Source organism: Bufo gargarizans, chromosome 1 (genome assembly GCF_014858855.1).
Source record: "Bufo gargarizans isolate SCDJY-AF-19 chromosome 1, ASM1485885v1, whole genome shotgun sequence".
Lineage (NCBI taxonomy): Eukaryota > Metazoa > Chordata > Amphibia > Anura > Bufonidae > Bufo > Bufo gargarizans.
The window spans coordinates 189,395,451-189,411,247 of NC_058080.1; the positions used below are offsets into that span (position 1 = coordinate 189,395,451).

The 15,797-nt window shown below is 44.7% G+C and overlaps 1 protein-coding gene across 5 annotated transcripts in view; it reads right to left on the reverse strand.

Moving 5' to 3' along the window:
- The window catches only part of GAB1 (GRB2 associated binding protein 1), a 97,630-nt gene that overhangs the window by 6,074 nt on the left and 75,759 nt on the right, over positions 1-15,797 (reverse strand). For 3 of the 5 annotated variants that reach the window (XM_044300561.1, XM_044300542.1, XM_044300551.1), the window contains 2 exons: positions 5,112-5,201; positions 780-867 (listed from right to left, as the gene is read on the reverse strand). In XM_044300561.1, the coding sequence (XP_044156496.1) occupies positions 780-867; positions 5,112-5,201 (178 nt within the window). The remainder of the gene's footprint in view (positions 1-779; positions 868-5,111; positions 5,202-15,797) is intronic. The other 2 variants (XM_044300572.1, XM_044300566.1) reach the window with 1 other exon arrangement.

Consider the following 15,797-nt stretch of genomic DNA (forward strand, 5'->3'; position numbering starts at 1 on the left):
TCTGGTCCATCTGAGGACAACCTCTGCATGGAGTTTGTAGGTTCTCCCCGGGTTTGCGTGGGTTTCCTCCGGGCGCTCTGGTTTCCTCCCACACTCCAAAGACTAATAGAGAACTTAGATTGTGAGCCCCATTGGGGACAGAGAGTAGAGTAATGATAATGTCTGTAAAGTGCTGCATAATGGAGCTACATAAGTGAGTAAAATAAATAGGAGAGTGGACAGTTCCTTTTTAGGTTCCGTTCACATGTCCGTAGAATGAGTCCACATCCGTTTCGCAATTATCCAGAACGGGTGCGGACCCATTCATTCTCTATGGAACCAGAAGAGATGCGGAGAGCAAACTATGTGCTCTCCGCATCCGCATTTCTGGGGCGCACCCCCCATCTTCTGGTCTGCAACTCTGCAAGAAAATAGAGCATGTCCTATTCTTGTCCGCAATTGCAAACAAGAATAGGCATTTCTATGGGGGTGCTGGCCGGGTGTATTGAGGATCCACAATGCACTACGGACGTGTGGCATGTACCTTTAATCTATATGGAGCAGATGATCTAGCTGCAATGTATGCAACACAATTTCAGCAGCCTCTTCTTCTATTAGGTGCGCTTTGGCAATTGAACACAGAAGTGGAAATGCCTGCACAAGCACTTTACCTTGCAGGTCACACCGCCTGATCTCCATTTATGTAGACTAGCCATTTTTTTACTAGCCAACCAATAAAAGGCAGAAAAACAAAATATTGTATGTATATCTAGCATGATATATAGGAAACAAATACTCACTCTCGTGTAAAGCTTCTGGTTACTGGAGAGCGCACAGGTAACTCTACCCACTCAGGGAGAGGCTTGATTTCTAGCGGCGCTGGCTTTACTGAACAAAGGAAAAAACAGAACAGGACAATGGTTTTCACGTTAACAACTAGGCGAATAGGCGGGACAATTTCTGGTCATAAATAATAACAGAACTGTCCATAAGTAACCCATTAGCTACATGTGGATCTCCATGTTTTTTTTCTCCACCATCCCTGGCCAACTCTTATAGGCATGCCTTTTTTCTTTTGTAGCACTGACCCAGCAATGCTTCCAGCCCCTAAAGGTGTTTCCCGAAGAGCACTATAAACGACTTATGAATATGAAATGACCTCTTATTGGATGTCCCCTTGTTTCAGTACAGTCTCTTCACTGACTGTATGGCGCTCCCATCCAGAACCTGGCCGCTGATGGAGGCGCACCTGACCAGACCTGTCCACCAGCAGCTTCAGTGGAATAACACTTAATACGGGGTTAGAAAATGGCGCATGCACAGTGCCATGCCCATGTGGGCACAGGCCGCTGAGGTGGACGTCTGGTCACAGGTTCCTCCATCTGCAGCCATGTTCTAGATAGAAGCGCTGTGCAGACAGTGAAGAGACTGTACTGAGTAAGTGCAGCAAGTCACTTAAGTTTCTATTAGACTGAGCAATTATCGCTTGAATTTTCGTATAACCGTTCAGATTTGAGCAATTATTGTCAGATGGAATAGCGGGAAATGATTAAAGACGGGTGATAAATCGTTCACTTTCTGTAGATTGGACAGATCTACTTGACTGAAATATTATTGTTTGTGGCTGGTACATCCCCTCGTCTAATGAGAGATCTGCCAGGCGTCAGTAGTGTAAATGGAAAAGGGGTGAATGAGCAGCAATGATTATTGCTTCATGTTATTAAATGTTTTTTATGCAAATTACTCGCTCAACCGTTGATTGCCGCTCATTAAGGGGGTTGACCCATGTCACTATGGGGGAATAAAAGCCGGCCCCAAGTGGTCAGGCTTATGAAAACTGCTGGCACTCTGCTGTTTCTGTAACATTCATTGTAGTGAATGGAAACTATGTACACAGCAGAGCAAAGCAAGCGCCGGCCTACTGTTTTCGTAAACCAGCAGACTAGGGCTGGATGGCGAGATGGGACAACTCCTTTAATGAAAAAATATCTGATCATCTAATAATAGCCTGGGAGTATGTTTTCAGCACTTTTGGAAAGAAAATAGATAAGGTGGGCAACCCTTCGAATTATGTTCGGGAACGTCAACATGGCAAAAAGGGCCAACGCCAGCAGACATTAGTGCCCTTGATTTGGAAAAGAACACAAAGGAAAAACCTTCCTTTCAAACAGGAATAACTGTCTAATGTATGGATGGACCAGGAATCCCTGCTGATATGTACTAAAGGGCATCCTGTGCCATGTTTCAAATACTTCTAGGGAATGCCTGCATAATATAGCATTCAAATAGATTTCTACAAAGAGGCATCAGAGGTATAGTAGGTCTGCAAAGAGGTCCTGTACCCTCTCTAATGGCAAGCAAAAAGACAACTGATGTGACTTATTTCAAGCCTTAAGTGAACATCCACTTTTTAACACCATAGGAAGCGCTCAGGCGTTCACCATTTTAACAGCATACAGTAAGCGCCCTCTAGAGGTGGCTGCACCAGTCTATACAGGTGATTTGCAGCCATGTGCCAGAAAAACGAAGACCCAAATACATTTTTAGGATACAAAATACTGTTTAATTATGAGATTCATTTAAAGCGGACCATGGACAGGAGATATAGACCTAACTGATCTAAGCAGATAGCATTGCAAACCACGCACAGACTCTAGAAGCACCAGATGCTTGCTGTAGGGGAGAAAATCTGAAATAATGCACCTCATTTACAATGTCTGATCAGCTGGAAATCAGCCAATCATTTTGTACGCTTCAGATTATAGGCAACTACCGGCTGAATGAAATTAACCTGACTTATCAAGGTTTTGACCTTTAGCTCAGGTCAATGGCTAGCTTAGAGGTGCTCATACACAGTCCACGCCGAATCCGCATATTTCATAAGACTGGGCCATCCATCTAATCTGTATAAGGCCTCTTACACACGAATGTTTGCCCGCCGAAATATACAGTCTGTGAGCGGGCCATATGTCCAGGAGCAGCATTGATCGTGCGCGCAGGAGCACACAGCACCGTCGGGCTGCCCGCGGGACTATTGTCCTTCTCTCATAAGATCTAATGAATCCCGCAGGCGGTTTGACTTGCACAGCATTGTAATCTATGATGCTGTGTACTCCCGTGTGCACGATCAATGCCGCTCCTGGACATATGGCCCGCCACGGACTGTATATCTCGGAGGGCATACGTTAGTGTTCAAAGAGGCTTAAGGCTGGGTTCACACCTGAGCGTTTTACAGCGCGTTCCTACGCGCTGTAAAACGCGCAACAGGCAAGAACCAATGATTCCCTATGGGAATGGTTCTCACCTGAGCGTTTTACAGAGCGTACGATCGCGCTGTAAAACGCCCGACGCCCCAAGAAGTACATGAGCTTCTTTGGGGCGTCTTGTCGCGCGTTCCCGTACATATAGACTTCAGCGGGAACGCGCGACAATGGGCGTTCGCTTGTCTCTGTATGCGCGATTGCAAACGCCCGTACAATCACACATACAGAGCGCTCCATCGCGAACGCTCAGGTCTGAACCAAGCGTCAGGGTGTCCCAACTTCCCCCAAACAGCAGATGTCAAAGGAAAGAGTCGGGCTGTTGGAGTTCAACAGACCTGATCTTTTTGGTTCTCAGAGAAGATAAGCCACTGCCAGAGGTTTCTGGAAGTAGCTTATTTCCTACAGCCCATTGAGAACTGAAGTACACTCAGCAAAGCCAAGTGTCCATGCGTATGGATGGTCAGGGTGGAAACAGGGGGAACAGCCATCTAAAGTCTATGCCCAGCTTTAGAGCAGCAGACACTTTTTAAAGGGCATCTGTCAGCAGATTTGTACCTATGACACTGACTGACCTGTTGTATGTGTGCTTGGCATCTGAAGGCATCTGCGTTGGTCCCATTTTTATATGTGCCCACATTGCTGAGAAAAATGAAGCTTTAATATATGTAAATGAGCCTCTAGGAGCAAAGGAGGTGTTGCTGTTACACCTAGAGGCTCAGCTCTCTCTGCAACTGCTGCACCCTCTGCACTTTGATGGACAGGGCCAGCCATTATGATGTTCTCACTGCCTGGTCCTGTCAAAGTGCAAGGGGTGCAGCAGACTCTTTAGGCGTAACAGCAACACCCCCATTGCTCCTAAAAAAAAAAAAATTTGCATATATTAAAACATCATTTTTCTCAGCAGTGCGGGCACATATGAACATGGGACCAACACAGATGCCTTCAGCTGCCAAGTGCACATGTAACAGGGCAGCCAGTTTTATTGGTGCAAATCTGCAGATGCCCTTTACTGGGATTTTTGGAAACAGTCAAGTGTTTTGCAACACCATAGACTACTATGGAGAGAGCCACATACTTGCGCAAGCTCCTTACTGGACTACTGAACAGAGAGGAGATACTTAACTGGGGGCTGCACAGAATGGAATTGTGGGCCACAGGTGTGCACCCCTACCATAGACCATCTCTGCAACCTGCCCTTTGCTTATCGCATGTGTACTGGGCATCATTCAATTCATAAAAACATCATGACCTGATAATGTTTCTCGATATAAAAATTTTATACAAAAACACAACAAATTTATAAATCACAAACAATTTAGATCATAAATGTTGATCAATTGCTGATATTCCCCAAATATTTAAAATCAGAGTAGTTTAGCTTTTTCTCTATCCCTTTTAAAGGGGCTGTCTGAGCTATAGATATTGATAACTAGTCCTGAGGATAGTTCATCAATATCAGATCGGCGGGATCCGACTCCCAGCACCCCCCGTCGATGGTGCAGCGTAATTACAGCTGTTCGTCCCATTCAAGTAAATGGGAGAGGAAGCTGTAAGGGACCACAGCCCCTTTAAACAGCCAATCGGTAGGGGTGCTGGGAGTCAACCCCAGAAGATCTGATATTGATGACCTGCCCCGAGGATAGATCATCAATATCTGTAGCGCAGACAACCCCTTTAACACGTTAACAGTCTACATTTTTATCCATTAAGACTAAGGCTATACAGGCAACACAAAATATGTACATTTCTAGGCACTAACAGGTCTTTATTTGGCCACAAGGTAAGGGCACTCGGGTCTTACCATAGTCTACAGATTTCTGCATGGCTATACAACTGAAAACAGGACACGGTGGAAAACTAAATACATACCCTTGGTTCTTCGGGGAAATTCACCTATGGTTTGTGAATCAGTTCGCTCTAAACCGTGAGGTTTAGGTCTTAAAATTTTAGGGCTTTGACCTAATTGGCAAAAAGAAGACTCTCTTAATAAAGGAGGAACAAAAATGGAGTTCTGCATGGAAAGCAGCGGAATCCAGGCGACACAGCAGGGTTAATCTAATCAGCAAAGCAACCCTGTCCAGAGAAGTTTCACAGCCGATCTGCTTTCATGCTAAAATCGGAAGCACTAAATTGGAAAGAAAAATAATGCCACATGCCAGAAGCCTTCTGAAGCCAGCACAATTAAAGAATTCAGAAAAGAGACAATTCTCCTCACTACCAACCCACATCAACACCGCATGAACAAATACTCACCTAGGAGTCATATCATGTAATCATGTACTACTGTACGGCAGCAAAGTATAATAAGACTTCAGCTAAATGCAGTCATGTCACTTAAATAAAAGGAACCTGTCACCTTAAAAATGAGATTCAATCGGCAGTGGGCAGGTTATAGAGCCGGAGGAGCTGAGCAGATTGATATAGTCCTATAGGAAAATATTCTGAATAATTTGTGATTTATTCATTCACACCTCTGCCTTTCTAATACTTATGAGGCACTGCTCCCTTCGTGTAAACTTCCGGGATGATGGGCACCGCTGCAGCCAATGACTGGCCTCAGTAGTGGTGGATCTCCAAGCAGCACATGACAAACCGATTGAGGACATGTCCCTGCTAAGGCCAGTCATTAGCTTCTGCAGCACATGAGACCCCTTCCTTCTGGAAGTAGACAGAACTGGGATTGGAAAACTGCTGGAGGAAGCCAGGGAGTCAGAGCGGCAGGAAACTGGAGAGTATGACTTTCTAGGAGGGTTGATGAAAAAAAATAAAAAAAACATCCCCAAAAGCTGGACAATCCCTTTAAATAGGACAAGCTGCCAGGCTACTATGCAGAGAATGAGCAACTCCTCCTGCTCTGTAACATGGGCTGCATTAGTAACATGACAGGCTGCCTTCATACAACTTTTAGAGAAGTGTACAGAGTCCTTTAGCTTCCTAATGAATATGTAGGGTTTTCTAGATACCACCAGAATAGGCTCAGACTGTCGCCTAGCAACAGGAGCTACAGTTAGAAGGTGACTACACTGGTCTCTACTGAAAACCAGTGCAGTCCGCTACCATTCTCCTCCCTGCTACGATGCAAATGGAATAAATGCCACCAGCATTTCCACTCCCATCATTTCTCAAAGAAAACTGCCCCTGCTCACTGCAATTACAAAGCAATTGTGTTTTTAACTGTACAATGAAGAGTACATGGGGTAGGCTATGGTAGGAAAGACCCTCATTGGGCTGTTCCTTGAAGGGATTGTCTTAGTTCAGCAAATGTAATTTATCATGTAGAGAAAGTTAATACAAGGCACTTACTAATGTATTGTGATTGTCCATATTGCCTCCTGGATTCATTTTTCCATCACATGATACACTGTCAGTTTCCATGGTTACGACCACCCTGCAGCACAGATACGAGGTGGCTGGGAGCTGCTGCGTAGGCATGTCTATGTGTGTTCCTGCGGTCCTGGCTACCAGAGGCGCCTTTTCCTATAGTGTACAAGCACGACCACCACTGCTGGACTGCAGGGTGGACGTAACCCCTGGAAACAAGCAGTATATAATTGATGGAAAAATGAATCAACCCAGGGACTATGAACAATCACAATATATTAGTAAATTGCTTGTTTTAACTTTGCCTACATTCTAAATGCCATTTGCTGAAGTGAGACAACCTATTAAAGGCGTTTTCTCAGACCCTCTGAGGTAATGCAAACAAACATACATGCTGAAATACCCTCTGTTCCAGCGCCAATGCACCCTGCAGCTTTTGCTCAGTACACTCACGTGTGATGGGTTCACATAACCTCTGCAGCCAATCGTAGGGGAAGTCGAACGCATCATCGCTGCTTTGCTGGTATCAATGTCACAACTAAGGTCAGCAATACAGGTGAAATGCCCACTACTCCACGTCACCAGTGCAGTGCCAGAAGTGAGCACCGGAGTGGCACTGCTGGAATGGCAAGGGTTCTCGCAGGTAAGGATTCAGTGAATTTTAGTTTTTCTTTTTTGGGGTGGGGGGAGGGGTGTGCATCTCATAAAAGCCATTTAAGGGGAATAACTTATGAAATATAGAAAATGGAGCAAAATTTCTACAAATGCTATACTAGCAAGTGTCATATACTCATATATAGCTCACAAATCCATTCGTCAACAATAACCAGAAAGTGGTCAACCCCTTTAACAATAACACCACTATTCTTTGGAGGCGTAGCACAGCAAATCAGAATACAATGCTCGTCACCATATTTCAGTGCTATCATTTAGTCAGGTACATTTGCATTTCTATAACAAATCAATAGCATTCAAGCACCTAAATGATGTATTCAGGATGTAATTCACAAGGAGAGCTATGTATGTGGAATCAGCACGACCTACAGCTAAGTGACGGTATGAAAACTGTATGACTCAGGGAACCTCCCTCAGATTTAGCACACTCGGCAAATATTTCATAAAATCATACATTTGTGAATGAAGCATCACTAATCATTTACACCAATGCACATTAAATAAGAATTGAAAGGAATAGAATCACAATCACATTGTGAAAGGCAATCCATACAGCCTCACATAGATCAGAAAGTGCTGCCTCTTTGAAATATATTTTAAAGGGAGTCTTTCACTGAATATGACCATTACAGACCACTCAGATCAGGTTCTCCATTACTTTCCCAAGATTACTATGGTACCTTTCATATTGCAGTCCATCGCCGATTTGCTCCAAAAAACACTTTTGTACCATATGGTAATTAGGTTCTGAAGGTGCCCAGGTGCGGCGTTCATGCGGCCGGTGCCCAGGCCCCTGGGCGCTTTGCTTATCAAACCCCTCCTCTTTCACCCCTCTGGCCCGCCCTTGTTTAATCTGATTACCTCCTCCTCTCCATCTGAAATCCCGTGCCTCCGCTGGCTGGATCGCACGCATGGCGCATGCGCATTTAAAGTCCCTGTTCCTCTGCCCATAATGGGCAATGCAGTGCGCACGCGCCGGGAATGTGTGGAGCGGCGAGGACGCGGGATTTCAGACAGAGAGGAGGAGGTAATCAGATTAAACAAGGGCGGGCCAGATGGGTGCAAGAGGAGGGGTTTGGTAAGCAAAGCGCAGAGGGGCCTGGGCTCCGGCCGCATGAACGCCGCCCCTGGGCACCTTCAGAACCCAATTACCATATGGTATTAAAGTGTTTTTTGGAGCAAATCGGCGATGGACTGCAATATGAAAAGGTACCATAGTAATCTGGGGGAAGTAATGGAGAACCTGATCCGAGTGGTCTGTAATGGTCCTATTCAGTGAAAGACTCCCTTTAAGGGCAACTGTCAGCAGGATTAATCCTATTAAACCAGGCATAAGGCCTGATAGGCCTGGCCATATGTTTGTAATACAGATCGGTTGCTTAAAAAATTTAATAAATGAGCAGTTAAAGGGGTTGTGTCATGAAACATATTCTACAATTTTCAAACCAGCACATGGACCTGAATGCTTTTGTAATTGCATGTCTTTAAAAATGTAGTATAGCCATTCAGCTATTCAATAAAATGCATCTGTACAGCGCCACCTGCTGTTCTTTTCCTTTTTTTTTTTTTTTTTTTAAATCAGTTTCACTGAGCTGGTCAAACATGCTCAGTTTAAATCTTCAACTGCCACCAGCCATATGTTCTGTTAGAAGCTGTGACAGTTACAGGGAGAGATCTGCAGCAGAAGGGACATGCCCCTGAGCTGCCAGGCTGAAGATAATCTAGCAGTGAAGGTGGAGATCTCTGGACCCATATGAGGTACAGGGTTGGTTCTAGCATTGTCATGTACTATATGACATTTGATTTTTATTTTTAACATGAATCATGTCATAACCCCTTTAAGTGCACCGAGGGGGGGGCAGACACTATGCACCCTTGCTTCTCCTGCCACCCCCTCCTTTCTATAAAGAAAATTAGCCCTGTTAATTATGGAGAGAGAGGGTCTAGCAGAAGAAGCGAGGGTGCACAATGAGGCCCGCCCTTGGGGAACTTAAAGTGTAACTACCATTTCACTACCAAAAATTAAATTCCTAACATATGTGATGCTGAAGTGAAGGTATTCATGAAGCTTTATTTTTCAGCTAATTTTACCTTTCTGCTGTTTGTATTCAGCCCTTAAGCAGCCCTATTTCTCTGTGTCTCTATTTCAGCATCTACCTAAGATGGCCTCTGCAGCATTTCCTGTGATGTTTGCCATGTTCTTGAGGCCATCCTGTATTTTCCTCACTTCCCATAACCCCTTGCTCTCCTCACATGAACTAGCAGGACCAATCAGAATGCAGATAACTTCCCCAGAGCAGTGTATGTCCTCTCACATACAGCTAACCAGAGACAGACAAGACCAATCAGAATGCAAATAACTTCCCCCACTTCCCTAAAGCAGTGTGTATCTGCTCACATACAGCTAACCAGAGACAGACAAGCTCTGCATTACATGAAATCAGTAAGCACATTTCTCTATATTTTTCCTTTTTTTTTTCTCTTCCTGTCAGCTCTGCAGCTGCTCCCTCATTCTCCTTCACACCGACAGGGAGGGGATGGGCTGCTTTATCTGCTTATATATATGGTTTGGTACCAGCTTTGTATTGTTTGAAAGCTGACATTCCAAGCTTTCAGACAATACCAGAATGACAGCAATATGTTCAGTAAATGGAAAGATATCACTGATAGAAATCGGGATGCAGTGAATGCAGCTGAAAGTCAAAGTAAATGCAGGCTTTACCCCCGATTATTCCCGACTCAATTTATAAGAGTGATTTCTCTTCTGTTGCTTGGACTTTAGCTGTCATTCTGGTCTTGTATGAAAGCCTGGACTGTCAGCTTTAAAAACAAGACCAGTTGCATGTTTGTAGCTGCTACCATTCAGGAAAAATCGGCATCTAAAGCAGGGCTGTGCTCCTCCTCCCAGTGCTCGCCCCAGCACTCAGGGCTGTGCTCCTCCTCCCAGTGCTCGCCCCAGCACTCAGGGCTGTGCTCCTCCTCCCAGTGCTCGCCCCAGCACTCAGGGCTGTGCTCCTCCTCCCAGTGCTCGCCCCAGCACTCAGGGCTGTGCTCCTCCTCCCAGTGCTCGCCCCAGCACTCAGGGCTGTGCTCCTCCTCCCAGTGCTCGCCCCAGCACTCAGGGCTGTGCTCCTCCTCCCAGTGCTCGCCCCAGCACTCAGGGCTGTGCTCCTCCTCCCAGTGCTCGCCCCAGCACTCAGGGCTGTGCTCCTCCTCCCAGTGCTCGCTCCAGCACTCAGGGCTGTGCTCCTCCTCCCAGTGCTCGCCCCAGCACTCAGGGCTGTGCTCCTCCTCCCAGTGCTCGCCCCAGCACTCAGGGCTGTGCTCCTCCTCCCAGTGCTCTCCCGTATCTTGTTTAGATCAGAGAGGAGATGGCATGCACATGACACGCTGTGAGAAGAGGGCTGCTCAATGTGAAAGTGACACACATTTCTGGGTGTTATGAGGTGAAACTGAAAAAGATTAAATTATAAAGCATAAAAGCATTTATACAGCAGGGTGTACTTTACCATTATACCAAAAAATAAAACAGCAGTTACACTTTAAATATGTGCATAACACAGGTATGGCTTTTCATTAGCAGGGTGAGCTCTAACAGGCATTATGCATGGTTTAATAGGGTTAATCCTGCTAACAGATGCCCTTTAAAAATTTGGTCCCAAGATTAGATCTCAGAGGCCACGTCTACCTACACACATACCATGCAAACAAATTAAACAGTCCTGGTAGCTGCAGAATTTAAAGGAAACCGGTCAGTAGAAATATGCTCAATGAGGGCAGCATGGAGTACCGACAGATGCACCGATTTCAGTGGTCTGTCCCTGCTGCTATAGGAGTCAGTGCTTTAAGAGTTCTGACCTGCCGAGGCATGCAGCAAGTGCCAGGGCTGTAGGAGAGATGAGTCTGATGCTGCTCCCTGGCGCGGCGCTCCACATGATGATTGACAGGTTTCTTTCCTGTTGCACATAGAAAGGAAACCTGTGAATCACCATATGGCGGAAATGGAGGACGGGGGACAGTGAGCAGCACCGGACTCACCTCTCTGCTGGTGCTGGTGCACATTGTGGTGCTAAGCTAATAAGAGGGCAATGATACGTTTGTTCCCGATCCCTTCCCACTATCTCAACCTGAAAATGTCCTCATATATGTGGCATGGTTATTCATTTAAATAAACCCATATATCCCACAAAACAGTACTGTCACCCTCCCACTGGCACTTGAATGGAAGCACTCCCTATCCTTAATTATAATTAATGACAAAAAGAAAGATCCTGCTTGTAATTCATGTGTTTGTCCTGGTAATTGGGATCTGTAAATGGGTGGAATGAAACTTTGCACTGAATATTTGTATGTTTGTGTTGTGTTCACATGCGGCAGATCGGCTGCTGAAATTTCTGAAACGGAAAGTCTGTTCCATACATCTGAATGGGATGGTTTCTGTAGCAGGAGCACTGATATTTACAAACCCTATTCAGATGTATGGAGCAGTCACAAATTTCTGCATAAAACTTGCCACATCTTAACATACTTTAACACCTGATGAGGGTGGGCTGGTGGTGACATTCTGTAAAGTCATAGAAATGTTTCTACGATATGGACGTATTATTATTACATGTGTGTATGATGCCCTTGTGAAATATGAACACATTATGAAGAGTGGTCCTGACAATAAGAGTAGGATGATACGGGGGGTGTAATATCTTGTTTTAGTGTATTATTGGTATCTTAAATCTGCAGCAGATGGCTACATATACAATGTGGTAGCAATCATGTTCTAAAAAATCATATATATATTGTAATAGACTGATTTCATTATGTCAGCAAACAGAACTGTGAAGCTTATATATATTATCTGGATTGCTACCAGTTCAAACCGTTTAGCATCTCACCCATGTGACGATCCTAGAAGGTGGCAATTCCTTTCACCATAGGAATACATAGAGATTGACTAAGGGTAGTTTCACGGACTTCCGGCGGCACAGTGCACTAGCGGCAGCACGGATCCGGCAGGCTGTTCACCCGCCGGAACAGCCTGCCGGAGAAGGCTGCTACTAGTGTGAAAGTAGCCTAAGTACAGTGGAGTGGACAGAACCAAAGCTGGAAGATATATATAAACACTACATCTTTCCAGAAGGCATAACAATCCCACATGTAGGAACCAGGACTAAAAATCATTAAGAAAGGTATTAATTACCCCCAGGTCACACTGTTTAAAAGGGTTGCTTAGGACTTAAAGGGGTTTTCCGAGATTTTTATACTGATGATCTAACCTCAGGACAGGTCATCAGTATCCAATCAGGAAGGGTCCGACACCCGGGAACCCATCGATCAGCTGTTTGAGCAGGCACCGCAGCCTTCTCTCAGGTTTTCCTAGGCCAGAGACAACACGTTCATCAGTCGCATGCCCTAGGCGCAGCTCAGCCCCAATCAAGTGAATGGGGCCGAGCTGCAATGCCAAGCACAGCTGCTATACACAATGTACGGCAATGTGCTTGGTAAGCTATGAGAAGGCAGCGGCACTCACAGAAACAAATTGTACCTTCTCAAAACGGTGCCAAGACCCCCTTCTTTGGCCATCACATCCATGAGTCAACATGGTCAATTTTCACCTAGGTACCATTCAAGCGAACACCAAGCAACACTACTATACAATGTACTGTACCTTGCTTGGTATACTATGAAAAGGCCGCAACACTCATCAGAGCACAACTGTCTCTTCAAACAGCTGATAGCTGGAGGGGGGCGGCTATCTGATATAGATGACTTATCCTGGGGTTACGTCATCAATATTTAAAGAGCTTTTCCTAGATTTGATTTTCTTATTGATGACCTATCCTTAGAGGTGAATGAGAATGAGCTGCAATACCAAGCAAATCCGCTATACAATGTACGGCGCTGTGTTTGGTAGGCTGCGAGAAAGCTGTGGCGCTCACAGTAGTGCCTGTGCCTCCTCAAACAACTGATCGGCAGGGGTCTTTTGTGTTGGACCCCCACTGATCATATATATATAAAAAAAAATATAATAAAATTTTAAATCCTGGACAACCCCTTTAATTCAGACATAGGTCCAACATCCACATACAGATACCTACCCAGGTACAAGTGGTCTTTCAGATATACAAAAAGGGATAGCGTTATTACTAGATAAAAACCGCACAGAGGAAAAAATAAATATCAAGTATCGACTGTCAATCTTGGGGAGTATAGGTTTTATTTTACTTCAGGACAATCGGTTCATATGTACAAAGCAAACTGGATTTTCTGAACAAAATCAAATCTTACAGAATTAGAAACAGTAAACGAAAAAACAAAAAGGACACATATCTAAACAGTGTTCAAACAAACCCGACCGATATGGGTTATCTGTGTCAGATGGATCAACTTGGTTTCTGAAATTCAAATACTTCAAAGTAGCCACACATTGTACATTGTCACATCGGCTATACCGTCGGCATCGGAGCAACAAGGCATAAAACATCCTTTCAATTTTTTTAAATAAATTCTATTCAAGTCATTTGGTTTCTATCCTCCCTGTAGTCTGATGTATGTAAAGGAACTGTAGGACATGAAAGCAGCAGCAAAGCAGGTTAAACAATGGGGTTTATGACTAGACGGTGTGTCATTAAGCAGGACCCAACCTTTACATAATGGTACAGATTGTATTAACCCCCCTAAATATTAGAACTGCCCTGGCTTATAAGTCCTGCTGCATGGTCTATACACAAAGCCCATTGTTTCAGTTTTCTTTTCACACGCAAGCAAAATAAATGTTGTGCAAATGGGAAGCAAAGCACGCTCACCCAATTTAAACCACAACATGAACATGGAAGTAACACACAAGCTTTACTAGTACAATACAACTGCAGGTATAACAGACTAAGCAGGGCGCTTTCCTTCCATAAAACACGTGTTCTGACAAGTCAATGTGAAGAACACAAGCTGCTTCAATCCAAAAGACGAATCTGAGTAAGGGCTCATGCACGCGACTATGTCTCGGAGGGCATACATAGTCTGTGAGCGGGCCATATGTCCCGGAGCGGCATACATCGTGCGCACTGGAGTACAAAGCATCATAGGTTACTATGATGCTGTGCACATCAGGCTGCTTGTCGGACTACTGTCCTGCACTCATATGATCATATGAGTGTGGGGACAATAGCCCCGCGGGCAGCCCGATGCACGCAGTATCATAGTAACCTATGATGCTTTGTACTCCAGTGCGCACAATGTATGCCGCTCCGGGACATATGGCCCGCTCACAGACCGTATGTCTCGGAGGGCATACGTTCGTGTGCATGAGCCCTAAGAATGAGCATAAAACAGATCTAGAGAGGAGGAAGGGAATGAGTGCAATCTCACATTTCCACTGAAGTCGTCTAATGGGACTGATTATGTATAGGAACGCATGAAGGCCTAATTATACATTCCTTGTACACCTGCCAGAATCTGACAGGTGGTTGTTTTTCCAAGCTAAAGGGGTTGTCCGCTTTATTTATATTGACGACCTTTCCTTAGCTTAGCAATATTAGATTGGCTGGGTCCAAAAACTAAGCCGTCTCTTTCACTTCTATGGGTACGGCTCTGTAGTATTCACTTAAATAGGAAGGAGCTGTCCCGTTGAAGTGAATGGCACATCCGAGTTGTAATTACATCTGATCACTGCTGCGGTTGTGACGGCGAACAGGTAAACAGTGAATAGAAGGCCGTGATTGAAACCGGGTGTTGGATCTCCACTGATCTGCCATTGATGACTTTTCCTGAGGATAGGTCATCAATATACACAGAGCAGACAACCCCTTTAACTTTTCATCACTTATCTCACCCCTTTTATTTAAAATAAGGATAAATAATTATTGTCAAAGCATCAGTAGAGTTTCTATGGCTATATTCAGTTACTGACACAAAAAGCATCCACATAGGAACAGGAAATGGTAGCAACAGATTTTAATGGCAAAGGCTACAGTGCGGTGTTGCAATGCAACTCTATGGGTCAGAAAACAAATGCAGTTAAAAATCTGCCTAGCCCGCTGACCTTGCCTCATCGCCATGAAATTTCTGAATGAAGACAAATGTACGGCACCTCACAGCTGCGATATTCGGATAATTGTGGATAGCAGACATGTCCTATTCTTGTCCAGATTGTGGGCCAGAATAGTAATTTTCTCTTGATGGAAGTGATAGAAATATGGAATGCACATGGAAGGTATCCATAATTTGTGGGTCCGTGGTTTACAAATCAAAATACGGACATGGTCGTGTGCATGAAGCCTTAACCAGTTTAGCTAGGATAAGGCAAATGGCCTATACACATGGGATATATGTTAGCATGTTACCAGATTACCTCTAGAAAGGAGCAGCTTGTGTTTCAAACAACTTTCTTGAGCAATGCAGACAGACACACGAGTTTTATGAAGGAAGATACAGAATTAGTAGGATATACAGATGGGTTACAGTTATCTCATCCTGTGATAAAGTCAACTGAAGCATCCTGAGGTTCCTCATTTATCATGTCAGTGGGTCAAACAGAGGAAGGCACACAATGGCTCGCTCTCCGCTCCT